The 22500-nt window shown below is 47.0% G+C and overlaps 1 protein-coding gene and 1 long non-coding RNA gene across 3 annotated transcripts in view; one reads left to right on the forward strand and one right to left on the reverse strand.

Annotated features, from left to right (window-relative positions):
- The window catches only part of sorcs2 (sortilin-related VPS10 domain containing receptor 2), a 232965-nt gene that overhangs the window by 201086 nt on the left and 9379 nt on the right, over window positions 1-22500 (forward strand). Inside the window, exons 14-22 of one of the 2 annotated variants that reach the window (XM_035519846.1) lie at window positions 5674-5781; window positions 8412-8532; window positions 8790-8923; window positions 9838-9966; window positions 11169-11340; window positions 11457-11643; window positions 13246-13379; window positions 13500-13623; window positions 21535-21647. In XM_035519846.1, coding sequence (XP_035375739.1) covers window positions 5674-5781; window positions 8412-8532; window positions 8790-8923; window positions 9838-9966; window positions 11169-11340; window positions 11457-11643; window positions 13246-13379; window positions 13500-13623; window positions 21535-21647 — 1222 coding nt within the window. The remainder of the gene's footprint in view (window positions 1-5673; window positions 5782-8411; window positions 8533-8789; window positions 8924-9837; window positions 9967-11168; window positions 11341-11456; window positions 11644-13245; window positions 13380-13499; window positions 13624-21534; window positions 21648-22500) is intronic. The other variant, XM_035519847.1, reaches the window with a different exon arrangement.
- On the reverse strand, window positions 5669-11103 carry LOC113567932. The gene is made up of 3 exons (XR_003409516.1): window positions 10955-11103; window positions 10744-10796; window positions 5669-5756 (listed from the first exon to the last, which is right to left on the reverse strand). It is a non-coding gene; the product is annotated as an uncharacterized LOC113567932 (long non-coding RNA).

A 22500-nucleotide genomic window follows, 5' to 3' on the forward strand; every position in this document is an offset into this window, starting at 1 on the left:
TGGTCCTGATGTGTTACAGTGTTAGTGTGTGTTAATGAACTCAGCGTCAGGACCAGCTGTGTGAGGGGACCAGCTGACTCTTTTTTCTGCTCAGCTCTTGGCACTGCAGGGCTTTGCAGAGGTAGAATTGGGTGTCACTGTTTTTTAAGTGTTGCCAGTATTTAATAATCCTTTTTTGAATTCTGAGTAATAGTGGAAATTGGCCTAATTCTGCTCTACATACGTTATTTGTTGTTTTCCTGTGCACTTTCATAATATTTTTACAGAATTCAGAGTGCATAATTTCAGCTGGGTGTTTGTTCCATTGTTCAAAATTTTGATTTGAGAGTGGCCCACATACTTCACAATCATACAGCAGATTTGGTTCTATGATAGACTGGAATATTATGAGCCAAATTTAAATTGATATTTGACTGTGAATTTAACATTTGATTGCATAGAATGCCCTGTGTGCTTTCTCTCTCAGTTCACTGACTGCTGGATTGATGTTTCCAGTTGAACTAATCTTCAGTCCTAAGGAATTGTAATTTGTACACGTTTCTAGTGTTTGTGTCGCTAATGTGTGGTGTGTTTCCCTGAGATCTGGTTCTTTTCTGAAAAATGATGGTTTTAGTCTTTTTCAGGTTCACTGTCAGGGTCCAAGTCTATCAGTACTGCTCCAACAGGTCCAGGGCCCAGGTCTGTCAGCATTGCTCCAGTAGGTCCAGGTCTGTCAGTATTGCTCCAGTAGGTCCAGGTTTGTCAGTACTGCTCCAGCAGGTCCAGGGTCCAGGTCTGTCAATACTGCTCCAGCAGGTCCAGGGTCCAGGTCTGTCAGTATTGCTCCAGTAGATCCAGGGTCCAGGTCTGTCAGTACTGCTCCAGCAGGTCCAGGGTCCAGGTCTGTCAGTACTGCTCCAGCAGGTCCAGGTTCCAGCTCTGTCAGTACTGCTCCAGTAGGTCCAGGTTCTGTTGTATCTCCTACTCTGTGGGCAATAGTAGAACCAGGTAATTTGCGTCCTGTGAAACATGCAAATATTTCGTTTTTGTTCTGGTTAACCTGTATGTCAGTTAGGGTGTGTAGAGTGTAAATATGATCTGATGTGTGATTATTTGGTTTGAATCCAATCTGACTTTTACTCAAGACACCGTGTTTCATAAGGAAGACTTTAAGTCTTGAAGTAATAATGTTACAGAGTACCTTCCCCAGATTACTGTTCACACAGATGCCTTGGTAGTTATTAGGGTCAAATGTATCTCCATTTTTGAAAACAGGTGTTATAAGACCTTGACTGCAGATGTCAGGGACGTAACTGACACTCAGAGTCATGTTGAAGAGTTGGAGGATGGCCAGCTGGAGTTTTTACTCGTGTTTAATCATTTCATTTAAAATGCCTTCAGGCTCACTTGCTTTTTTTGGTTTAAGAGTAGAAAATTGATTTGTAAGTTCCTGCTCAGTAATAGGTGAGGCCAAGGGATTCTGGGAGTCTTTTATTGCTAGTTCTAGTTGTTGGGTAATTGATTGGAGAGTGATTTAAAACGTGTTATCCATGTGTCACTGTTTTGAATGGTTAATTTTTCTGCTTTAGATTTATTAAGAGTGTTCCAGTGTTTCTAAAAACTATTTGTATTTATAGACTCCTCAATTAGTGTCAGTTGTGCTTGTGTGTATTGTGCTTTCTTGATTCTGAGTGTACGTTTGTAGAGTTTGAGTGTTTCACAATACTGAAGGTGTAAATCTGCATTATTTGTGTTTTTGTGTCTTTGATTTGATCACTTTCTCAATTCTTTCCTAATTTTCTGACATTCTGTGTCAAACCACTTATCATCTTTTTTTGGTTTGTTCCTTACTTGTCTTAGGTTACATTTTTGGGCAATTGTACTAAAAATATGATTCATATTTTTAACTGCAAGATTGATGCTTTCATTATTGTAAGTGTATGTGGTGTCCAGAAAGGTGTCTAAAATTGCTTTCTGGATTGCTTTCTGGAACTCTTCTGTGCTGTTTTGGGCCCATCTGTATGGTTTCCTGATATTAAACATCTTACTGGGCTGAATGGAAGCAGTATTGTTAGTCTCTGTCCTTTTAATGAACACAGTGATTTGGCTGTGATCAAACAGAGGGGTTAGTGGCTTTACAGTGAATGCACTGAGAGAGAAAGGATCCAAATCTGTTATCATATAATCCACTGTACTATTGTCAAGAGGTGAGCAAAAGGTGTATCTCCCATAAGAGTCCCCTCGTAACCTACCGTTGTCAATGTAGAGACGCAGACTTTGACAGAGCATGAGGTCTTTTTCATTCCTGTTAACCTGTGTGTCATAATTATATCGGGGGAGATTAATTATATTTCTTGGGTAATGGTGTCAAATATGTGAGTGTTGGGTAGAGATCCAGTATGTGTGTTCAGATCTCCACAGATCAGCACACTTCCCTGGGCCCGGAAGCCACTGACCTGACCACGGAGACTGGGACAGATGTCTTCATTATAATAAGGGGATTCACTGGGAGGACTGGAGATTGTACAAAGGAATATTTCTTTTGGAGTGTTTAGAATCTCTTTGTTGATTTTAAGCCAAATATGTGATTTTTCGAATTCTGAATTTAGACAATTCTGATTTCTACCAGATAATGATTCCACCTGAATCTCTCCCTCTTTTACTATCAGGGGGCTTAACAGCAGGGAGGATGATTTCATTGCAGTTTACAGGACAGTGAGTCACCCAGTCTGATTTACAGCAGGTTTCCTGGAAAATTATAATGTCCTTATCTTCTGTGTTATTTGTGAATTCAGTGTTTTTACTTTTGTACCCAAACAGGGATGATTTTATGCCTTGAATGTTCCATAGAGACAGATAAGTTTCATTATTTAAAAGAAGTATGAAAGGAAAAATACAAACACAAATAGATTTAAAGTGAGATAAACCTGTAAAAGTGAAGGATTATGTTGATATTACATATACAAACATGTACAATTCATGTATATAAACATACATATTAAGATGGTTTAATGGCTCACCTGCATACAGTGGTGTGTGCTGGTCTCCCTGGTGATGGACATACAGTGGTGTGTGCTGGTCTCCCTGGTGATGGACATACAGTGGTGTGTGCTGGTCTCCCTGGTGATGGACATACAGTGGTGTGTGCTGGTCTCCCTGGTGATGGACATACAGTGGTGTGTGCTGTTCTCCCTGGTGATGGACATACAGTGGTGTGTGCTGGTCTCCCTGGTGATGGGGCATACAGTGGTGTGGGTGGTCTGGTGTGATGGGCATACAGTGGGTCTCCACTGCCCTCATTGGTGCCAGTGGGGATAATGAGGTGGCTTGGATTACCTAAGATGGCATGTGTGAGCAGCTGGTGGGCATGGCTGGTTCGGGGACACCAAACTTTGGCAACTTTGGATCCTGGGGACAGCTGATCCTCATTTAAGAATTTTGCTTTAGAATCAAATAACAGCACTCTGTTTGCATCTATAGGAATATTTGTATGAGGTGTTTTATCTGGCTCGGAGTGTGCAGGGAGCATCTCAGGCTGGGCTTTGGCTGGGCTGGGCAGGTCTCAGGTTTAGGCTGGGCTGGGCTAGGCTCAGGATTGGTGGGACGTGGCTTAGTGGAGGTGTGGTGTGGTTCTGGCTGATCCTGGTGGGCTCTGTGCTGGGTGTGGCAGGGCTCAGATTGGGCAGGGCAGTGCTCTGGATGGACCAGCTGGGGCTCAATATGGGCGGTCTGTGGCATCACATGTTTGCCAGTTGGCTTTTAGTCTCTGTAGCTCCTCCCTCAGGGAGGTCATGGTACTGTCCCTGAGCTATAGTTTCTCTCTGACTGCACTGAGCTCCTCCTGAGAGCCTCTCTGTCTTTCTGGAGCTCCTGCACGTCTCCTCTCATTTCCAGCAGTGAGTTTATTTACTGGTCCAGCTGATCTTTGACGTACTGGGAGGATAAAGTTAAATTTTTCCTGAACAGAGCAGACTGCCCTCACTGCCTTGAAACATGATGGTGCCATTGTGATAAACGTTCACAGTTAGAATGGTGTTATCCTCATGACTATCTGTCTTCCATACACATGCCCTGCTTTTTGTGTGGTTTGTAGTGGGCACAGACAGCTCTGTGCCAGGCTTCAGTGTCTTCTGTATATAACAGGAGACTGGTGATGGTGGTTTTCTTTCCTGCTGTGCTAGTCTGCTGTAAGTGTCTCTGGTTTTTCTTTTAGTATTTTGTGTTTTTAGCTCTGCTGGGTAGTTTATTGTAAGGGGGAGTTTTCCTGTGCCTGTACTAGCCATGGCTCACTCAGTTACTAGCTATAATAGCACATGAACTAGTTTTCTGGATGAGTAAAGTGCTAAAATGTATTCACGTTTCTGTGGAGTTGAGGTTCTTACCTCAATATTCCCTGAAAGAAGGCTTGAATGTAGATTATCCTTTTATGTTTCAGATACTTTTCCCCCCGTCTTCCTTGGCGTTATCCTTAGATTTGTCCTTAGCTGTAAGATGCTAGCTACTGTTTCACTCCTGTTAGCTGCTATGTGTTTGGAAGGTTTCTTGTGTTGTGAAGACATTTCATCAAAAGTTGTTTGTTTCTTTCTTGAGAGTTGAGGGTTTTTTTTGTTTTTTTTATCTCTTTACTAATTTACTTTGGTTTATTTTGTTTTTCTTTGGTTTCTCATTTTAAAGACCCTGTACTTATAAGTACTCACTCACTCTCTGTCTCACCACGCTTTGCTAGTCTAATGGCAAAGCTAATCCTGTTTGTCTGAGATTTCTTTAAACACACACATTGAAACACACACATTGAAACACACACATTTAAACACATACATTGAAACACATACATTGAAACACACACATTTAAACACACACATTGAAACACACATTTAAACACATACATTTAAACACACATACATTTAAACACACACATTGAAACACACAAATTTAAACACACACACATTTGGTGTAAAGAGACTTTCCAGACCCAGTTGCCCACCTTCCTGGAGAGGTTTAGGGAAGCTCAACGCTTGTCTACACCGTCCTGTTGTCTGCTCCAATGACCGCGAATGTTGCATCACAGAGTGACATTCAGCGCCAGGAGAAAACAATAAACACCTCTACCAGGCCTTTCAATACACAGACACACAGACACGCATGTACACACACTGTAAAAAACTCTTTGGATGCATGCACTATCTGCAATGTGACAGCAATGTCCAGAAACATAGCCAAGGAGACAGCAGGCCGTGAGGACTCACATTTTTAGTGTTTGTTACAGGCATTGATGGGCAGTCATGGAAAAAAATAGATACAAAGCAAGAAAAGAGACAGAGAGTGAGAGTGAGAGGGTGTATAAATATCATTTCTTTTTCTAGCTTTTGCCAAACACACTCCAAAAAGACTCCAGATGGATTTTGCACACAGAAAATCTCTTACTACCCATAAAGAGCTTTAATCAATATTCATATTCCAATTGAAATTTCCCCATTCACGTTGCATTAAAAATACAATACCGAGAGGTATTTAAATATTTTTATTTTAATGAATTGCCTTGCTCTAGAACATACAAAATTCTGATCCTTATAATTGTAATTAATTTGTAAGCAAATGTAACTGGTCCCTCATGTAAGATGGAACATCTAACTGTGTTGTAGATGTGATGGTGTGAGTTGCAGGTGGAAGGTGTAAAATGGCTTCTCTCCTCAGGTTCAGCGTGGATGAGGGGCGCACGTGGAGTGTACACAACTTCACCAGCACATCTGTGTTTGTGGATGGCCTGCTGAGTGAGCCTGGGGACGAGACATTAGTTATGACGTGAGTGCCAACCTCTCCTGACCTTTAAGGCTCTGACCCTTAACCTGACCTTCACCCTTAACCTGACCTTGTTCCAAACCAATCCTCATCCCTCAACCTGACCTCCATCGTCAGTTGACCCTAACTCTTAATTTCACCCTGACCTTTAACCTGAGCCTCACCTCCACCTTTCCCCTCTGATATTCAGTAGAAGTGCTGCTACCTGAACTTGGAACAAAATAAAAGCAACTGCTGGAAATGAGAACCTCCAGTCTTCAGTTCTGTGGTGGTCAGACCAGTAATTAGTGCAATTACTGACTCCTGAACATACTGAATCTCAAACATTCTGAGTCCTGAACATACCGAATCTCCAAAAGCTTCTCAAACGGTTCTCTGTTTGGAGATAAATCTTCAAACATCATTACACTACTGATGGTCTCATTACTGCACAGCGAGCTGCCAGTGTGTGATTAGTGTAACACACTGACTCAGGCTGGATATGACTGAATGAAGAGACCTGCAATTTTTGATGAGACAGAAACCAGATGAGTCAGATTCAATTAGACTCACCAATGACAAGGCTAGTCAAAGTCTGTCTCCACGGTGACAAGGAGACTTGCTTGGTGAACTGTGCTGGTGTTTCTGTGAGTGTGCGTGAATGAGGGACTGAAAGCTGGTGTGATAGGGTTGGGGTTTTTTTTGGGGGGGGGGTTGTACTGGAATTCAATTTTTTTGTGCTGTAAGAGAAGAGAGGAGAGGTAAGGTAGAGGAGAGGTGAGGTAGAGGAAAGGGAGAGGTGAGGTAAAGGTAGACATGAGGAGAGGAGAGGTGAGGTATAAGTGAGGTAGAGGAGAGGAGAGGTAGAGGAGAGGTGATGTAGAGGGGAGGTAGAGGAGAGGAGAGGTAAAGGACAGGTAGAGGAGAGGAGAGGTAGAAGAGAGGTGAGGTAGAGGTAGACATGAGGAGAGGTGAGGTAGAGGAGAGGTGAGGAGAGGTAGAGGTGAGGTAGAGGTAGACGTGAGGAGAGGAGAGGTAGAAGTGAGGTAGAGGAGAGGTGAGGTAGAGGAGAGGAGAGGTGAGGTAGAGGTAAAGGAGAGGTAGAGGAGCGGTAGAGGAGAGGTGATGTAGAGGTGAGATAGAGGAGAGGTGAGGTAGAGGAGAGGTAGAGGTAGAGGTGAGGTAGAGGTAGACATGATGAGAGGAGAGGTGAGGTAGAAGTGAGGTAGAGGAGAGGAGAGGTGGGGTAGAGGTAAAGGAGAGGTGAGGTAGAGGAGAGGTAGTGGAGAGGTGATGTAGAGGTGAGGTAGGGGAGAGGTAGAGGAGAGGTAGAGGAGAGGAGAGGTGATGTAGAGGAGAGGTAGAGGAGAGGTGAGGTAGAGGAGAGGTGAGGTAGAGGTAGACATGAGGAGAGGAGAGGTAGAGGAGAGGTAGAGGAGAGGAGAGGTGATGTAGAGGAGAGGTAGAGGAGAGGTGAGGTAGAGGAGAGGTGAGGTAGAGGTAGACATGAGCAGAGGAGAGGTAGAGGAGAGGTGAGGTAGAGGAGAGGAGAGGGAGAGGTGAAGTAGAGGAGAGGTAGAGGGAGGGTATGAAAGGTTATTTTCAATTCTCAGTCTAATAACAAACATAAAGACTATATGGTGAGATTTTACCTGGATATCTTTCTTCTGGACCACAGAGCAACTGCTATTTTTGTGTTCAGCTCTCACTTGCCACAGAATAATTTATATTTAACATTTAAAAGCAAATACCCTTACTGAGAAGGCATTGTCACTGATATGATTCAGCACAGAAGACAGAAGAGAGGTATTTTCAAAGTATTTGGCATCAAGGTTTTGGCATCAAAGTTTTTAAAAATCTTAGTAGTTAGAGGCTTAAGAGAAGTATGGACTATTAACGAGTCTTGCATCAAACAAAGAGCCCTTTCCCAGATCCTCAGAGCAGCTTCATACTTCATTAACGCCCCAGCACGCTTTACGTCTTATAACCTAGACGTAGGCCTCCATCTAGTGGCCGCAGTGATTATTTACTCTTTGAGCTCTTGCGTGGACGCTATGGCAGGTGCTGTCTGTTGTGATTAGCTGTGAAGTGTAAAACACTGAAGCCACAGCACCCTAGCACAGAGAGCTACTGTGACTGTGCTGGGGTTTGGTACTGATGGTCACCAACTCTGTGTTTGGGTTTGTTGATATTTGCTGGCTGTGTTTGGGTTTGTTGATGTTTGCTGGATGTGTTTGGGTTTGCTGATGTTTGAAGAACACACTGACATTAGCAAACCCAAACACAGCATTGGTATTCTGCATGTGAGTGACTGTTAAAGGTCTCTAGAATGTTCTAGAATGTGGCATCAGGCTTGTGAGATTGTACGAGTTTGATTGTTTTTTGTTTTGGTTTTTAAAACAATCTAAAGCCAGCCAGTTTGCAGTTCCTTTAGCAGAGTGTTTGAGTCTGTGAGAGTGTTGGGGGGTCTTCTTTGGGCTTTAGAAATAGAAAGTTTGTGCTGTGGTTTGTTTGAACACACCATTTTATTACGCAGTGTGGCCACTGTGTTGCGTTTGTGTGTGAAGGTTTTCCTTTCATGCTGATCACTGCGTGTGTGTGATTGTGTAGAGCATTTGTTCATACAATGAACTTTGTTGTCTTTGTGTGTGCAGTGTGTTTGGTCACATTAGCTACCGCTCGGACTGGGAGCTGGTGAAGGTGGATTTTCGTCAGTCTTTCCCCAGGCAGTGTACCGAGGAAGACTATGTCTCCTGGAGACTCACCAACCTCCAGGTACTGTCTGTCCACCTGTCTGCCTTCCTGATTTTCTGTCTGTCTATTTATCCACCTGTCTGTCTGTCCTTCTGTCTGTCTATACACCTGTCTGTATGTCCACCTGTCTGTCTGTCCTCGTGTCTTTCTACCTGTCCCAGTCTATTTGTACTTCCTTCACTGTTTCTTTCAGATCAGCTGATGTTGGACGCCACACACTCACTCGGTGGCCATATCTTTTTAACTAACATTGAATGATGGCATTTGTCTTTGCACAGGGAGATGCTTGCATCATGGGCCAGGAGAGAACTTTCCGGAAAAGGAAGGCATCGTCTCTGTGTGTTAAAGGGAAGAGCTACATATCAGCGCTCACCACTAAGCCCTGTGAATGTAGCGAGAAAGACTTTACCTGGTATAGAAGTACCATCTACCCTGTACAGCACAACAGTGCCCCCTCTGTACAGGGATCACTATGACTGTTTGAGAAAGCTATATTATTATTACTATAATTATGTGAATATGGGTTAATGATATTAGCTGTTTTTAACCAGCTGGGTTGTGTTGTAATGACTGTGATGGCTGTGTTGTGGCTGTATTGTAATGAGTGTGTGTGTTTTGGCTGTGTTGTAGTGAATGAGATGGCTGTGCTTTGGCTGTGTTGTAGTGACTGAGATGGCTGTGCTTTGGTTGTGTTGTAGTTACTGAGATGGCTGTGCTTTGGCTGTGTTGTAGTTACTGAGTTGCCTGTGTTGTGGTTGTGTTAGAGTGACTGAGATGGCTGTGTTTTAGTGACTGAGATAGCTGGGTTTTGGCTGTGTTTTAGTGACTGAGATGGCTGTGCTTTAGCTGTGATGTAGTGAGTGAGATGGCTGTGTTGTGGTTGTGTTGTAGTGACTGAGATGACTGTGTTTTGGCTGTGTCGTAGTGACTGAGATGGCTGTGTTGTGGTTGTGTCGTAGTGACTGAGATGGCTGTGTTGTGGTTGTGTCGTAGTGAGTGAGATGACTGTGTTTTGGCTGTGTCGTAGTGACTGATATGGCTGGGTTTTGGCTGTGTTGCAGTGACTGAGATGGCTGTGTTGTGATTGTGTTGTACTAAGTGTGTGTTTTGGCTGTGTTGTAATGACTGAGATGACTGTGTTTTGACTGTGTCGTAGTGACTGAGATGGCTGAGTTTTGGCTGTGTCGTAGTGACTGAGATGGCTGGGTTTTGGCTGTGTCATAGTGACTGAGATGGCTGGGTTTTGGCTGTGTCGTAGTGACTGAGATGGCTGGGTTTTGGCTGTGTCGTAGTGACTGAGATGGCTGTGTTTTGGCTGTGTTGTAGTGACTATGGATTTGAACGTGCCTCCAGCTTGAGAGCAGAGGGCAGCCACTGTTACCCCGACTTCTGGCATAATCCTGATGCTCCACCTGACAGCTGCCTTTTGGGGCACACTTACCAGTCTAGCACAGGGTAACACACACACACACACACACACACACACACACTCAAATACACACACACTTACCAGTCTAGCACAGGGTAACACACACACACACACACACACACCAGTCTAGCACAGGGTAACACACACACACACACACACACACACATATACACACACGCTTACCGGTCTAGCACAGGGTAACACACACACACACACACACACACACACACACACACACCAGTCTAGCACAGGGTAACACACACACACACACACACATATACACACACGCTTACCGCTCTAGCACAGGGGAAGTCAAGTCCAGTCAAATGTATTTATATAGCGCTTTTTACAACAGTTACACACACACACACACACACACACACACACACACACACTTAGCAGTCTAGCATGGGATCACACACACACACGCACATACACACACACACACACACACACACACACACACACACACACACACACATCTGAAACAGACCACAAAGGACATACTCCTGGGTCTAGTTCAGAGTTATGCATTTGGCTCAAACACACACACACACGCACCCACACACACATACACACACACACACACATAGAAAGCAGTTGTACTTCAGCTGTGTTAAGCAGAGCGTGACGGTCAGATAACAAGCTCTCAAAGGAGTGTCACACTAGATACACACACACATGCACACACAGCACTACACCAAGTTTATACAAAGTTGAGATATGGTAATATGATCCAATGTTGTGGGTATTAATGAGACAATGCAATTGATGCATTGTGAGTATTCTGAGTGCATTCTCACCACAATGAGAGAGCCCAGTCAGTCCTGCTGCATGTTCATCATGGAGTCGGCACCTAGTGAGTCATCTTTACTTTAACAAATGTGGCCATAAGCACAGCCATTACTGAGGCACATTGGATTCCACAAGAACATACACTTCTAGCTCAGTATAAGCTCTATAGAAACATCAAAGGTCACGTTAAGGTGAAGTGTACTGAAGTTCGTGACATACCTGTTGAAGTGTGTGTGTTTCTTTAAGAACTGCCACTTGCAGGCTCGTTTTAGTACTGCAACAAGTGAAACAATCAACAAGAACACTCTCACTATAATACGTAACATGTTCACTTCCGCTGCAGACGCTGTCATCACAGATCTGCAGACATGGAAGCACGATTCAGCCCTGAAGCCCAAGCCCCAACACTAACCCAGCACGTTCCTCTCTGTAGCTACCGCAAGGTCGTCTCTAACCTATGTGAAGGAGGAACCAACAAAGAACAGAGCGCCAAGCAGCACTCCTGCCCTCTGCTGCCCCCTAGAGGTCTGCAGCTGGGGATTAAGGGACAGATGCTCACTGTGGCGCCTGGTGATGACATCACCTTCGTTGTCCATCAGGAACAGGTACATTTTGTGACAAGAAGTGTGTTGCCTGAAAAGGATGCAGTTTTATTTTCATAGCAGATTGAAATGTTTCTAACTCAGAGTTTGACTAAACACCTGCCACACCCCCTACTCAGGGCGATGCCTCCAGCACCAGGTACCAGGTGGACCTGTGGGATGGCATACGGGCGATCTACGAGAACCTGACAGTAACAGACGAGCCAATCCAGCATCGCTACGAGAAGCCGGGCGTCTACCGCGTCAGTGTGCAGGCAGAGAACTCAGCCGGCCTGGAGAAAGCTGTGCTCTACATCCAGGTCACCAGTGAGTGACCGAGTCTGGCACTACTATGCCCAGCAATCTAACATTCACACAGAGGGATGGATGGATGGATGGATGGATGGATGGATGGATGGATGGATGGATGGGCTATGGTGATATTTTTGCAGTAAACAGAAGAATTGTTCTTGATTAGTACTAAATAATTATAACTGTTATAATTATAATTCAATAATAACAATAATTCAATAATAATAACAATAATTATAGCAATAACAATAATTATAATAATAACAATTATTATTATTATTATTATTATTATTATTATTATTATTATCATGTGAAACATTGTGTCTTTCAATATATTCAAGGTCATGTAACAATTACAAAAAAAACAAAAACCTAACCTTAAGTACTAGTGTGTAACAGGATATGAAGGTGTTCTGGGAAAAAGGTTTTAAGCTGGGCAGACAGAGAGGTGCAAATATGAACAGATGTGGGAGTTCCAGAGGGTAGGTGGTATAACACTAAAACACCGGCCACCTGACCTAAACCTGAGGAGCAGAATCAGAGGACCAGAATCTGTGAGCAGGGAGACATGGGAGTTGTAGTTCAAAAAGACTGATGGATGTGAGTACATGCAGGGCTGTACTCTGAGCTGTACTCAGGGCTGTACTTTGAATGCTAACAGCGGGATTTTATAGCGCACATACACACACCGTCTTTCACTGGTAAAGAATGGGAGTAATATGGGTATCGGGACTCTGGCTTCAGAATTTTGAAGGTACTGGAGAGAGTAAAGGGTCTTTTCCGGTGCCTAGAACAGAGCTGCAGTACTCTAACCTGCATACACCAGGATCTCAGCCAGATAGGAGCAGAGGGCAGAGTCCTGCAATACTGCAAAGATGGAAAAACCCTGCATGGAAAAAGCCTGTGCTAGTCTGGGATTTAATATAAAAGATGAGATGAGTCAAAGAGGTCGCCATGCTTTCGAACAGTGGCAGAAGCACTGGCAGGACTATCATCAACATCGAATAAGAGGTCAGAGTGGGCTGACATGGCAGACCTGGTACCAATAAATCATAAATTCTCTTTTCTTAGCATTTCATTTTAGAAAGTTAGCGCTCAACAGTAACTCCTGAACACAGAAAGCAAGTGTGGGAGGTGGAAATGATTCTGTGGGATTGATGTTAAGAAAGATTTGAATATCATCAGCACAGCAGTGATCAACAGTGCCAGAACAGCGCCCTGGGGCACCCTGAGTAACAGGAGGAGATATGATAACAGGAGATATGGTAACAGGAGATATGTGTCTCCCAGTGGACACAATCTTTTAAAAAGGATGTAAACCAGCATAGCACAGTTCCATGCAAGTTTAATGCAAAACCAGAATCAGAAGAGTAAAAAAGATCATACATAAAATATTATTATAATATAGACAGTGTTTGAGTATTGTGACAGTAGAAAATGCCTCACTTAAAAGTTTAGAAAATGTTACCGGAGTTCCGAAAGTCTTACAGCTAGGAGGCAACAACCCTATCAAGACCTTTAGATTATAATAGATTAGCATGGACTGTTGTCACTGGCTGATGTAGTGATGACGGCAGTATAGTTAATTTAACTCCTCCTCTTCCTTCTCATGTTTAGCACCTCTACAGGAAGTACATCTGGAAGTGGTTCCCATTGCAGGGAGGAACCAGGAAGTGAACTTAACAGCCGTGGTGCTTCCTGTAGATGCTAATCTGACTGTGTTCTACTGGTGGATCGGGGATGACCTGCAGGTGGCACTGTGTTCATGCATTTATGTATCTTTAAGAGTATAACCAAAGACCCACTCAATCTTCATGCTTACTTTGTGTGTGTGTACGTGTGTGTTTTATCTCTGATCCTAACCCTCCCAGCCCAAGCTGACCCTGGAGAACAGTTTACTCACCAGGTTTCCTGAAGAGGGTGAGGTCTCTGTCACTGTGCAGGCCTCCAATGGTCGCTCCTCAGTGCAGGACAGCAAGACCATCCACATTTATGGTGAGAAGAGACACTGACCCCTGCCCCTATACCCTAAACCCTAAAACCTATACCCTACACCCCACACCCTATACCCTACACCCTGCCCCCTATACCCTACATCCCACACCCTATACCCTACACCCTAAAACCTATACCCTACACCCCACACCCTATACCCTACACCCTGCCCCCTATACCCTACACCCCACACCCTATACCCTACACCCTGCCCCCTATACCCTATACCCTACACCCCACACCCTATACCCTACACCCTGCCCCCTATACCCTATACCCTGCCCTCTACACCTTACACCTGTACCCTTCACCCTACACCTCACACCTTGTCATCTACACCCTTCACTCTACACCCCGTGCCCTGCCCCCTACAGGGGTGGTAGATAGGAGCAGGATGAACAGAGTTTCTTATGCAAAAAACGGATTTAGTGGTTCTATCCTAACTACAGGATTTAACCTCCCACCCCTAAAGTGTGCTTTCACAAGGCCCTTTCTACAAACCTTTACATACTGTAATATAAATCCGGCTGTGTTGTCTGTTAGCACACTTACGTGTGTCTCACACTTATAGCCCAGTCCTGAAGCATCATGCCACATGTTCGGAGTCTTTCCAGCCCTGTCATACCTGCTTCACCTTGTCCACTAAAATCCTCCAGACCTTTATGACCAGAGCCAGGTGTGTGAAAGCAAGGTTCCTGAGCCCATTCCTGGGGCCCTGGGGTTCTGCCTCCTCTAAAACACCTGGACCAGCATTTGAGCTCTTTATCAAGTCCTGCATGGCCCAGTAGCCAGAGGACAGAAATCTGGACGCAGTGCAGGGCACTGAGGCCTCAGGACTGGTGTTATACTAAATGTAACGGCTGGATCTTGTGATGCTCGAGGATGCAGACATCTCTCTCATACATGCACACAGACACAAAATCACACTCTCTAACACACACAGACAAACTACTGTAGAGGCCCGTACCCAAATACAAGCGCACTGGACTCATTATTTAAAAAGATGGAGAGTTTAACACACACCCTTTACATGGCACAGACAGGTCCGCATCCCAGAAACACGAGAGCACATTGTGCAGAGTGAAAGTAGCATTAGGCTTCACACAGGTCCTGTAGGCTCTGAGTGAGGGTAGCATTAGGCTTCACACAGGCCCTGTAGGTTCTGAGTGAGAGTAGCATTAGGCTTCACACAGGGCCTGTAGGCTCTGAGTGAGGGTAGCATTAGGCTTCACACAGGCCCTGTAGGCTCTGAGTGAGAGTAGCATTAGGCTTCACACAAGTCCTGTAGGCTCTGAGTGAGGGTAGCATTAGGCTTCACACAGGCCCTGTAGGCTCTGAGTGAGAGTAGCATTAGGCTTCACACAGGTCCTGTAGGCTCTGAGTGAGGGTAGCATTAGGCTTCACACAGGCCCTGTAGGTTCTGAGTGAGGGTAGCATTAGGCTTCACACAGGTCCTGTAGGTTCTGAGTGAGGGTAGCATTAGCCTTCACACAGGTCCTGTAGGCTCTGAGTGAGGATAGCATTAGGCTTCACACAGGTCCTGTAGGCTCTGAGTGAGGGTAGCATTAGGCTTCACACAGGTCCTCTAGGCTCTGAGTGAGAGTAGCATTAGGCTTCACACAGGTCCTGTAGGCTCTGAGTGAGAGTAGCATTAGCCTTCACACAGGCCCTGTATGCTCTGAGTGAGAGTAGCATTAGGCTTCACACAGGTCCTGTAGGCTGAGTGAGAGTAGCATTAGGCTTCACACAGGTCCTGTAGGCTCTGGGTGAGGGTAGCATTAGGCTTCACACAGGCCCTGTAGGCTCTGATTGAGAGTAGCATTAGGCTTCACACAGGTCCTGTAGGCTCTGAGTGAGAGTAGCATTAGCCTTCACACAGGTCCTGTAGGCTCTGAGTGAGGGTAGCATTAGCCTTCACACAGGTCCTGTAGGCTCTGAGTGAGGGTAGCATTAGGCTTCACACAGGTCGTGTAGGCTCTGAGTGAGGGTAGCATTAGGCTTCACACAGGCCCTGTAGGCTCTGAGTGAGGGTAGCATTAGGCTTCACACAGGCCCTGTAGGCTCTGAGTGAGAGTAGCATTAGGCTTCACACAGGTCCTGTAGGCTCTGAGCGAGGGTAGCATTAGGCTTCACACAGGGCCTGTAGGCTCTGAGTGAGAGTAGCATTAGGCTTCACACAGGCCCTGTAGGCTCTGAGTGAGGGTAGCATTAGGCTTCACACAGGCCCTGTAGGCTCTGAGTGAGAGTAGCATTAGGCTTCACACAAGTCCTGTAGGCTCTGAGTGAGGGTAGCATTAGGCTTCACACAGGCCCTGTAGGCTCTGAGTGAGAGTAGCATTAGGCTTCACACAGGTCCTGTAGGCTCTGAGTGAGGATAGCATTAGGCTTCACACAGGTCCTGTAGGCTCTGAGTGAGGGTAGCATTAGGCTTCACACAGGTCCTGTAGGCTCTGAGTGAGAGTAGCATTAGGCTTCACACAGGTCCTGTAGGCTCTGAGTGAGAGTAGCATTAGCCTTCACACAGGCCCTGTATGCTCTGAGTGAGAGTAGCATTAGGCTTCACACAGGTCCTGTAGGCTGAGTGAGAGTAGCATTAGGCTTCACACAGGTCCTGTAGGCTCTGGGTGAGGGTAGCATTAGGCTTCACACAGGCCCTGTAGGCTCTGATTGAGAGTAGCATTAGGCTTCACACAGGCCCTGTAGGCTCTGAGTGAGAGTAGCATTAGCCTTCACACAGGTCCTGTAGGCTCTGAGTGAGAGTAGCATTAGCCTTCACACAGGTCCTGTAGGCTCTGAGTGAGGGTAGCATTAGCCTTCACACAGGTCCTGTAGGCTCTGAGTGAAGGTAGCATTAGGCATCACACAGGTCGTGTAGGCTCTGAGTGAGGGTAGCATTAGGCTTCCCACAGTCCCTGTAGGCTCTGAGTGAGGATATCATTAGTCTTCACACAGGCCCTGTAGGCTCTGAGTGAGGGTAGCATTAGCCTTCACACAGGTCGTGTAGGCTCTGAGTGAGAGTAGCATTAGCCTTTACACAGGTCCTGTAGGCTCTGAGTGAGGATATCATTAGCCTTCACACAGGCCCTGTAGGCTCTGAGTGAGGGTAGCATTAGCCTTCACACAGGTCCTGTAGGCTCTGAGTGAGGGTAGCATTAGCCTTCACACAGGCCCTGTAGGCTCTGAGTGAGAGTAGCATTAGCCTTCACACAGGGCCTGTAGGCTCTGAGTGAGAGTAGCATTAGGCTTCACACAGGCCCTGTAGGCTCTGAGTGAGGGTAGCATTAGGCTTCACACAGGCCCTGTAGGCTCTGAGTGAGAGTAGCATTAGGCTTCACACAGGTCCTGTAGGCTCTGAGTGAGGGTAGCATTAGGCTTCACACAGGCCCTGTAGGCTCTGAGTGAGAGTAGCATTAGGCTTCACACAGGTCCTGTAGGCTCTGAGTGAGGGTAGCATTAGGCTTCACACAGGCCCTGTAGGTTCTGAGTGAGGGTAGCATTAGGCTTCACACAGGTCCTGTAGGTTCTGAGTGAGGGTAGCATTAGCCTTCACACAGGTCCTGTAGGCTCTGAGAGAGGGTAGCATTAGGCTTCACACAGGTCCTGTAGGCTCTGAGAGAGGGTAGCATTAGGCTTCACACAGGTCCTGTAGGCTCTGAGTGAGGGTAGCATTAGGCTTCACACAGGTCCTGTAGGCTCTGAGTGAGGGTAGCATTAGGCTTCACACAGGCCCTGTAGGCTCTGAGTGAGAGTAGCATTAGGCTTCACACAGGTCCTGTAGGCTCTGAGTGAGAGTAGCATTAGGCTTCACACAGGTCCTGTAGGCTCTGAGTGAGAGTAGCATTAGCCTTCACACAGGTCCTGTAGGTTCTGAGTGAGGTTAGCATTAGGCTTCACATAGGTCCTGTAGGCTCTGAGTGAGGGTAGCATTAGGCTTCACACAGGTCATGTAGGCTCTGAGTGAGGGTAGCATTAGGCATCACACAGGTCGTGTAGGCTCTGAGTGAGGGTAGCATTAGGCTTCCCACAGTCCCTGTAGGCTCTGAGTGAGGATATCATTAGTCTTCACACAGGCCCTGTAGGCTCTGAGTGAGGGTAGCATTAGCCTTCACACAGGTCGTATAGGCTCTGAGTGAGAGTAGCATTAGCCTTTACACAGGTCCTGTAGGCTCTGAGTGAGGATATCATTAGCCTTCACACAGGCCCTGTAGGCTCTGAGTGAGGGTAGCATTAGCCTTCACACAGGTCCTGTAGGCTCTGAGTGAGGGTAGCATTAGCCTTCACACAGGCCCTGTAGGCTCTGAGTGAGAGTAGCATTAGCCTTCACACAGGGCCTGTAGGCTTTGAGTGAGAGTAGCATTAGGCTTCACACAGGCCCTGTAGGCTCTGAGTGAGGGTAGCATTAGGCTTCACACAGGCCCTGTAGGCTCTGAGTGAGAGTAGCATTAGGCTTCACACAGGTCCTGTAGGCTCTGAGTGAGTGTAGCATTAGGCTTCACACAGGCCCTGTAGGCTCTGAGTGAGAGTAGCATTAGGCTTCACACAGGTCCTGTAGGCTCTGAGTGAGGGTAGCATTAGGCTTCACACAGGCCCTGTAGGTTCTGAGTGAGGGTAGCATTAGGCTTCACACGGGTCCTGTAGGTTCTGAGTGAGGGTAGCATTAGCCTTCACACGGGTCCTGTAGGCTCTGAGTGAGGGTAGCATTAGGCTTCACACAGGTCCTGTAGGCTCTGAGTGAGGGTAGCATTAGGCTTCACACAGGTCCTGTAGGCTCTGAGTGAGGGTAGCATTAGGCTTCACACAGGCCCTGTAGGCTCTGATTGAGAGTAGCATTAGGCTTCACACAGGCCCTGTAGGCTCTGAGTGAGGGTAGCATTAGGCTTCACACAGGCCCTGTAGGCTCTGAGTGAGAGTAGCATTAGGCTTCACACAGGTCCTGTAGGCTCTGAGTGAGGGTAGCATTAGGCTTCACACAGGCCCTGTAGGCTCTGAGTGAGAGTAGCATTAGGCTTCACACAGGTCCTGTAGGCTCTGAGTGAGAGTAGCATTAGCCTTCACACAGGTCCTGTAGGCTCTGAGTGAGGGTAGCATTAGCCTTCACACAGGTCCTGTAGGCTCTGAGTGAGGTTAGCATTAGCCTTCACACAGGTCGTGTAGGCTCTGAGTGAGAGTAGCATTAGCCTTTACACAGGTCCTGTAGGCTCTGAGTGAGGATATCATTAGCCTTCACACAGGCCCTGTAGGCTCTGAGTGAGGGTAGCATTAGGCTTCACACAGGCCCTGTAGGCTCTGAGTGAGAGTAGCATTAGGCTTCACACAGGTCCTGTAGGCTCTGAGCGAGGGTAGCATTAGCCTTCACACAGGCTCTGTAGGCTCTGAGCGAGGGTAGCATTAGGCTTCACACAGGCCCTGTAGGCTCTGAGTGAGAGTAGCATTAGCCTTCACACAGGTCCTGTAGGCTCTGAGTGAGAGTAGCATTAGCCTTCACACAGGTCCTGTAGGCTCTGAGTGAGGGTAGCATTAGCCTTCACACAGGTCCTGTAGGCTCTGAGTGAAGGTAGCATTAGGCATCACACAGGTCGTGTAGGCTCTGAGTGAGGGTAGCATTAGGCTTCCCACAGTCCCTGTAGGCTCTGAGTGAGGATATCATTAGTCTTCACACAGGCCCTGTAGGCTCTGAGTGAGGGTAGCATTAGCCTTCACACAGGTCGTGTAGGCTCTGAGTGAGAGTAGCATTAGCCTTTACACAGGTCCTGTAGGCTCTGAGTGAGGATATCATTAGCCTTCACACAGGCCCTGTAGGCTCTGAGTGAGGGTAGCATTAGCCTTCACACAGGTCCTGTAGGCTCTGAGTGAGGGTAGCATTAGCCTTCACACAGGCCCTGTAGGCTCTGAGTGAGAGTAGCATTAGCCTTCACACAGGCCCTGTAGGCTCTGAGTGAGAGTAGCATTAGGCTTCACACAGGCCCTGTAGGCTCTGAGTGAGGGTAGCATTAGGCTTCACACAGGCCCTGTAGGCTCTGAGTGAGAGTAGCATTAGGCTTCACACAGGTCCTGTAGGCTCTGAGTGAGGGTAGCATTAGGCTTCACACAGGCCCTGTAGGCTCTGAGTGAGAGTAGCATTAGGCTTCACACAGGTCCTGTAGGCTCTGAGTGAGGGTAGCATTAGGCTTCACACAGGCCCTGTAGGTTCTGAGTGAGGGTAGCATTAGGCTTCACACAGGTCCTGTAGGTTCTGAGTGAGGGTAGCATTAGCCTTCACACAGGTCCTGTAGGCTCTGAGTGAGGGTAGCATTAGGCTTCACACAGGTCCTGTAGGCTCTGAGTGAGGGTAGCATTAGGCTTCACACAGGTCCTGTAGGCTCTGAGTGAGGGTAGCATTAGGCTTCACACAGGCCCTGTAGGCTCTGATTGAGAGTAGCATTAGGCTTCACACAGGTCCTGTAGGCTCTGAGTGAGAGTAGCATTAGGCTTCACACAGGTCCTGTAGGTTCTGAGTGAGGTTAGCATTAGGCTTCACACAGGTCCTGTAGGCTCTGAGTGAGGGTAGCATTAGGCTTCACACAGGTCGTGTAGGCTCTGAGCGAGGGTAGCATTAGGCTTCACACAGGCCCTGTAGGCTCTGAGTGAGAGTAGCATTAGCCTTCACACAGGTCCTGTAGGCTCTGAGTGAGAGTAGCATTAGCCTTCACACAGGTCCTGTAGGCTCTGAGTGAGGGTAGCATTAGCCTTCACACAGGTCCTGTAGGCTCTGAGTGAAGGTAGCATTAGGCATCACACAAGTCGTGTAGGCTCTGAGTGAGGGTAGCATTAGGCTTCCCACAGTCCCTGTAGGCTCTGAGTGAGGGTAGCATTAGCCTTCACACAGGTCGTGTAGGCTCTGAGTGAGAGTAGCATTAGCCTTTACACAGGTCCTGTAGGCTCTGAGTGAGGATATCATTAGCCTTCATCACACAGGTCCTGTAGGCTCTGAGTGAGAGTAGCATTAGCCTTCACACAGGCCCTGTAGGCTCTGAGTGAGAGTAGCATTAGGCTTCACACAGGTCCTGTAGGCTCTGAGTAAGAGTAGCATTAGGCTTCACACAGGTCCTGTAGGCTCTGAGTGAGGGTATCATTAGGCTTCACACAGGTCCTGTAGGCTCTGAGTGAGAGTAGCATTAGGCTTCACACAGGTCCTCTAGGCTCTGAGTGAGAGTAGCATTAGGCTTCACACAGGCCCTGTAGGTTCTGAGTGAGGGTAGCATTAGGCTTCACACAGGCCCTGTAGGCTCTGAGTGAGAGTAGCATTAAGCTCCACACAGGTCCTGTAGGCTCTGAGTGAGGGTAGCATTAGCCTTCACACAGGTCCTGTAGGCTCTGAGTGAGGGTAGCATTAGGCTTCACACAGGTTCTGTAGGCTCTGAGTGAGGGTATCATTAGGCTTCACACAGGTCCTGTAGGCTCTGAGTGAGAGTAGCATTAGGCTTCACACAGGTCCTCTAGGCTCTGAGTGAGAGTAGCATTAGGCTTCACACAGGTCCTGTAGGCTCTGAGAGTAGGAATAGGCTTCACACAGGTCCCGTAGGCTCTGAGTGAGGGTAGCATTAGGCATCACATAGGGCAGGGGCAGAGATAGATGCAGACATTTACATCTTTTTCCTTCATCATTTTATTTGACATTTTTCACATAGAAATTAGCTCTCATTCCATATACAAATATCCCATGTTTATTATGACGAATTCAGCTTTTGACAAGTTTCTGAGCGTAGCTGGCTACGATATAGGGCACAGCGGCACACAGCACCACACTGCGCCTGCTTTGATTGCTACTGATATCGGTACTTTACGTGGAATGCAAATACATGTATGGGATTATGCATTGTTAGTTATTTTTGGGTGGCTTTTGATCTTTGACCTGTGTGTTTGTGGTTTCAGATAACTTCCAGGTCATTCCTCTCAGGTTCAGTCAGAATCTGGACCGCTTCAACCCCAATATTCCAGAGTGGAGGAGGGATGTGGGCCAAGTGGTCACCAAGACGCTAGCCAAGGTTCCTGAACACACACACACACACACACACACACACACACACACACACACACACACACACACACACACACAGCCAAGGTTCCTGAACACACACACACACACACAGCCAAGGTTCCTGAGCACACACACACACACACAGCCAAGGTTCCTGAACACACACACACACACACAGCCAAGGTTCCTGAACACACACACACACACACAACCAAGGTTCCTGAACACACACACACACACACGCGCACGCGCGCACACACACACACACAGCCAAGGTTCCTGAACACACACACACACACACAGCCATGGTTCCTGAACACACACACACACGCGCACGCGCGCACACACACACACACAGCCATGGTTCCTGAACACACACACACACACACGCGCACGCGCGCACACACACACACACACACAGCCAAGGTTCCTGAGCACACACACACACACACTCGCACGCGCGCACACACACACACACAGCCAAGGTTCCTGAACACACACACACACGCACGCGCGCACACACACACACACAGCCATGGTTCCTGAGCATGCACACACACACACACACACACACACACACACACACACACTCACACACTGCTAAATGCCGTGTGTAAATGTAAATGTACACACATACACATACACACACAGCCAAGGCTCCTCCTCGTACGCACACTCACACACACACAGCCAAGGTTCCTAAACACACACACACACACACACAAAAAAGCCAAAGTTCCTGAACACACACACACACACATACACTCACACACACACACACACACACACACACACACACACACACACACACACACACACACACACACACACAGTCAAGGTTCCTGAATGCACACACACAC

Source organism: Electrophorus electricus, chromosome 19 (assembly GCF_013358815.1).
Source record: "Electrophorus electricus isolate fEleEle1 chromosome 19, fEleEle1.pri, whole genome shotgun sequence".
NCBI classification, from domain to species: Eukaryota; Metazoa; Chordata; class Actinopteri; order Gymnotiformes; family Gymnotidae; genus Electrophorus; species Electrophorus electricus.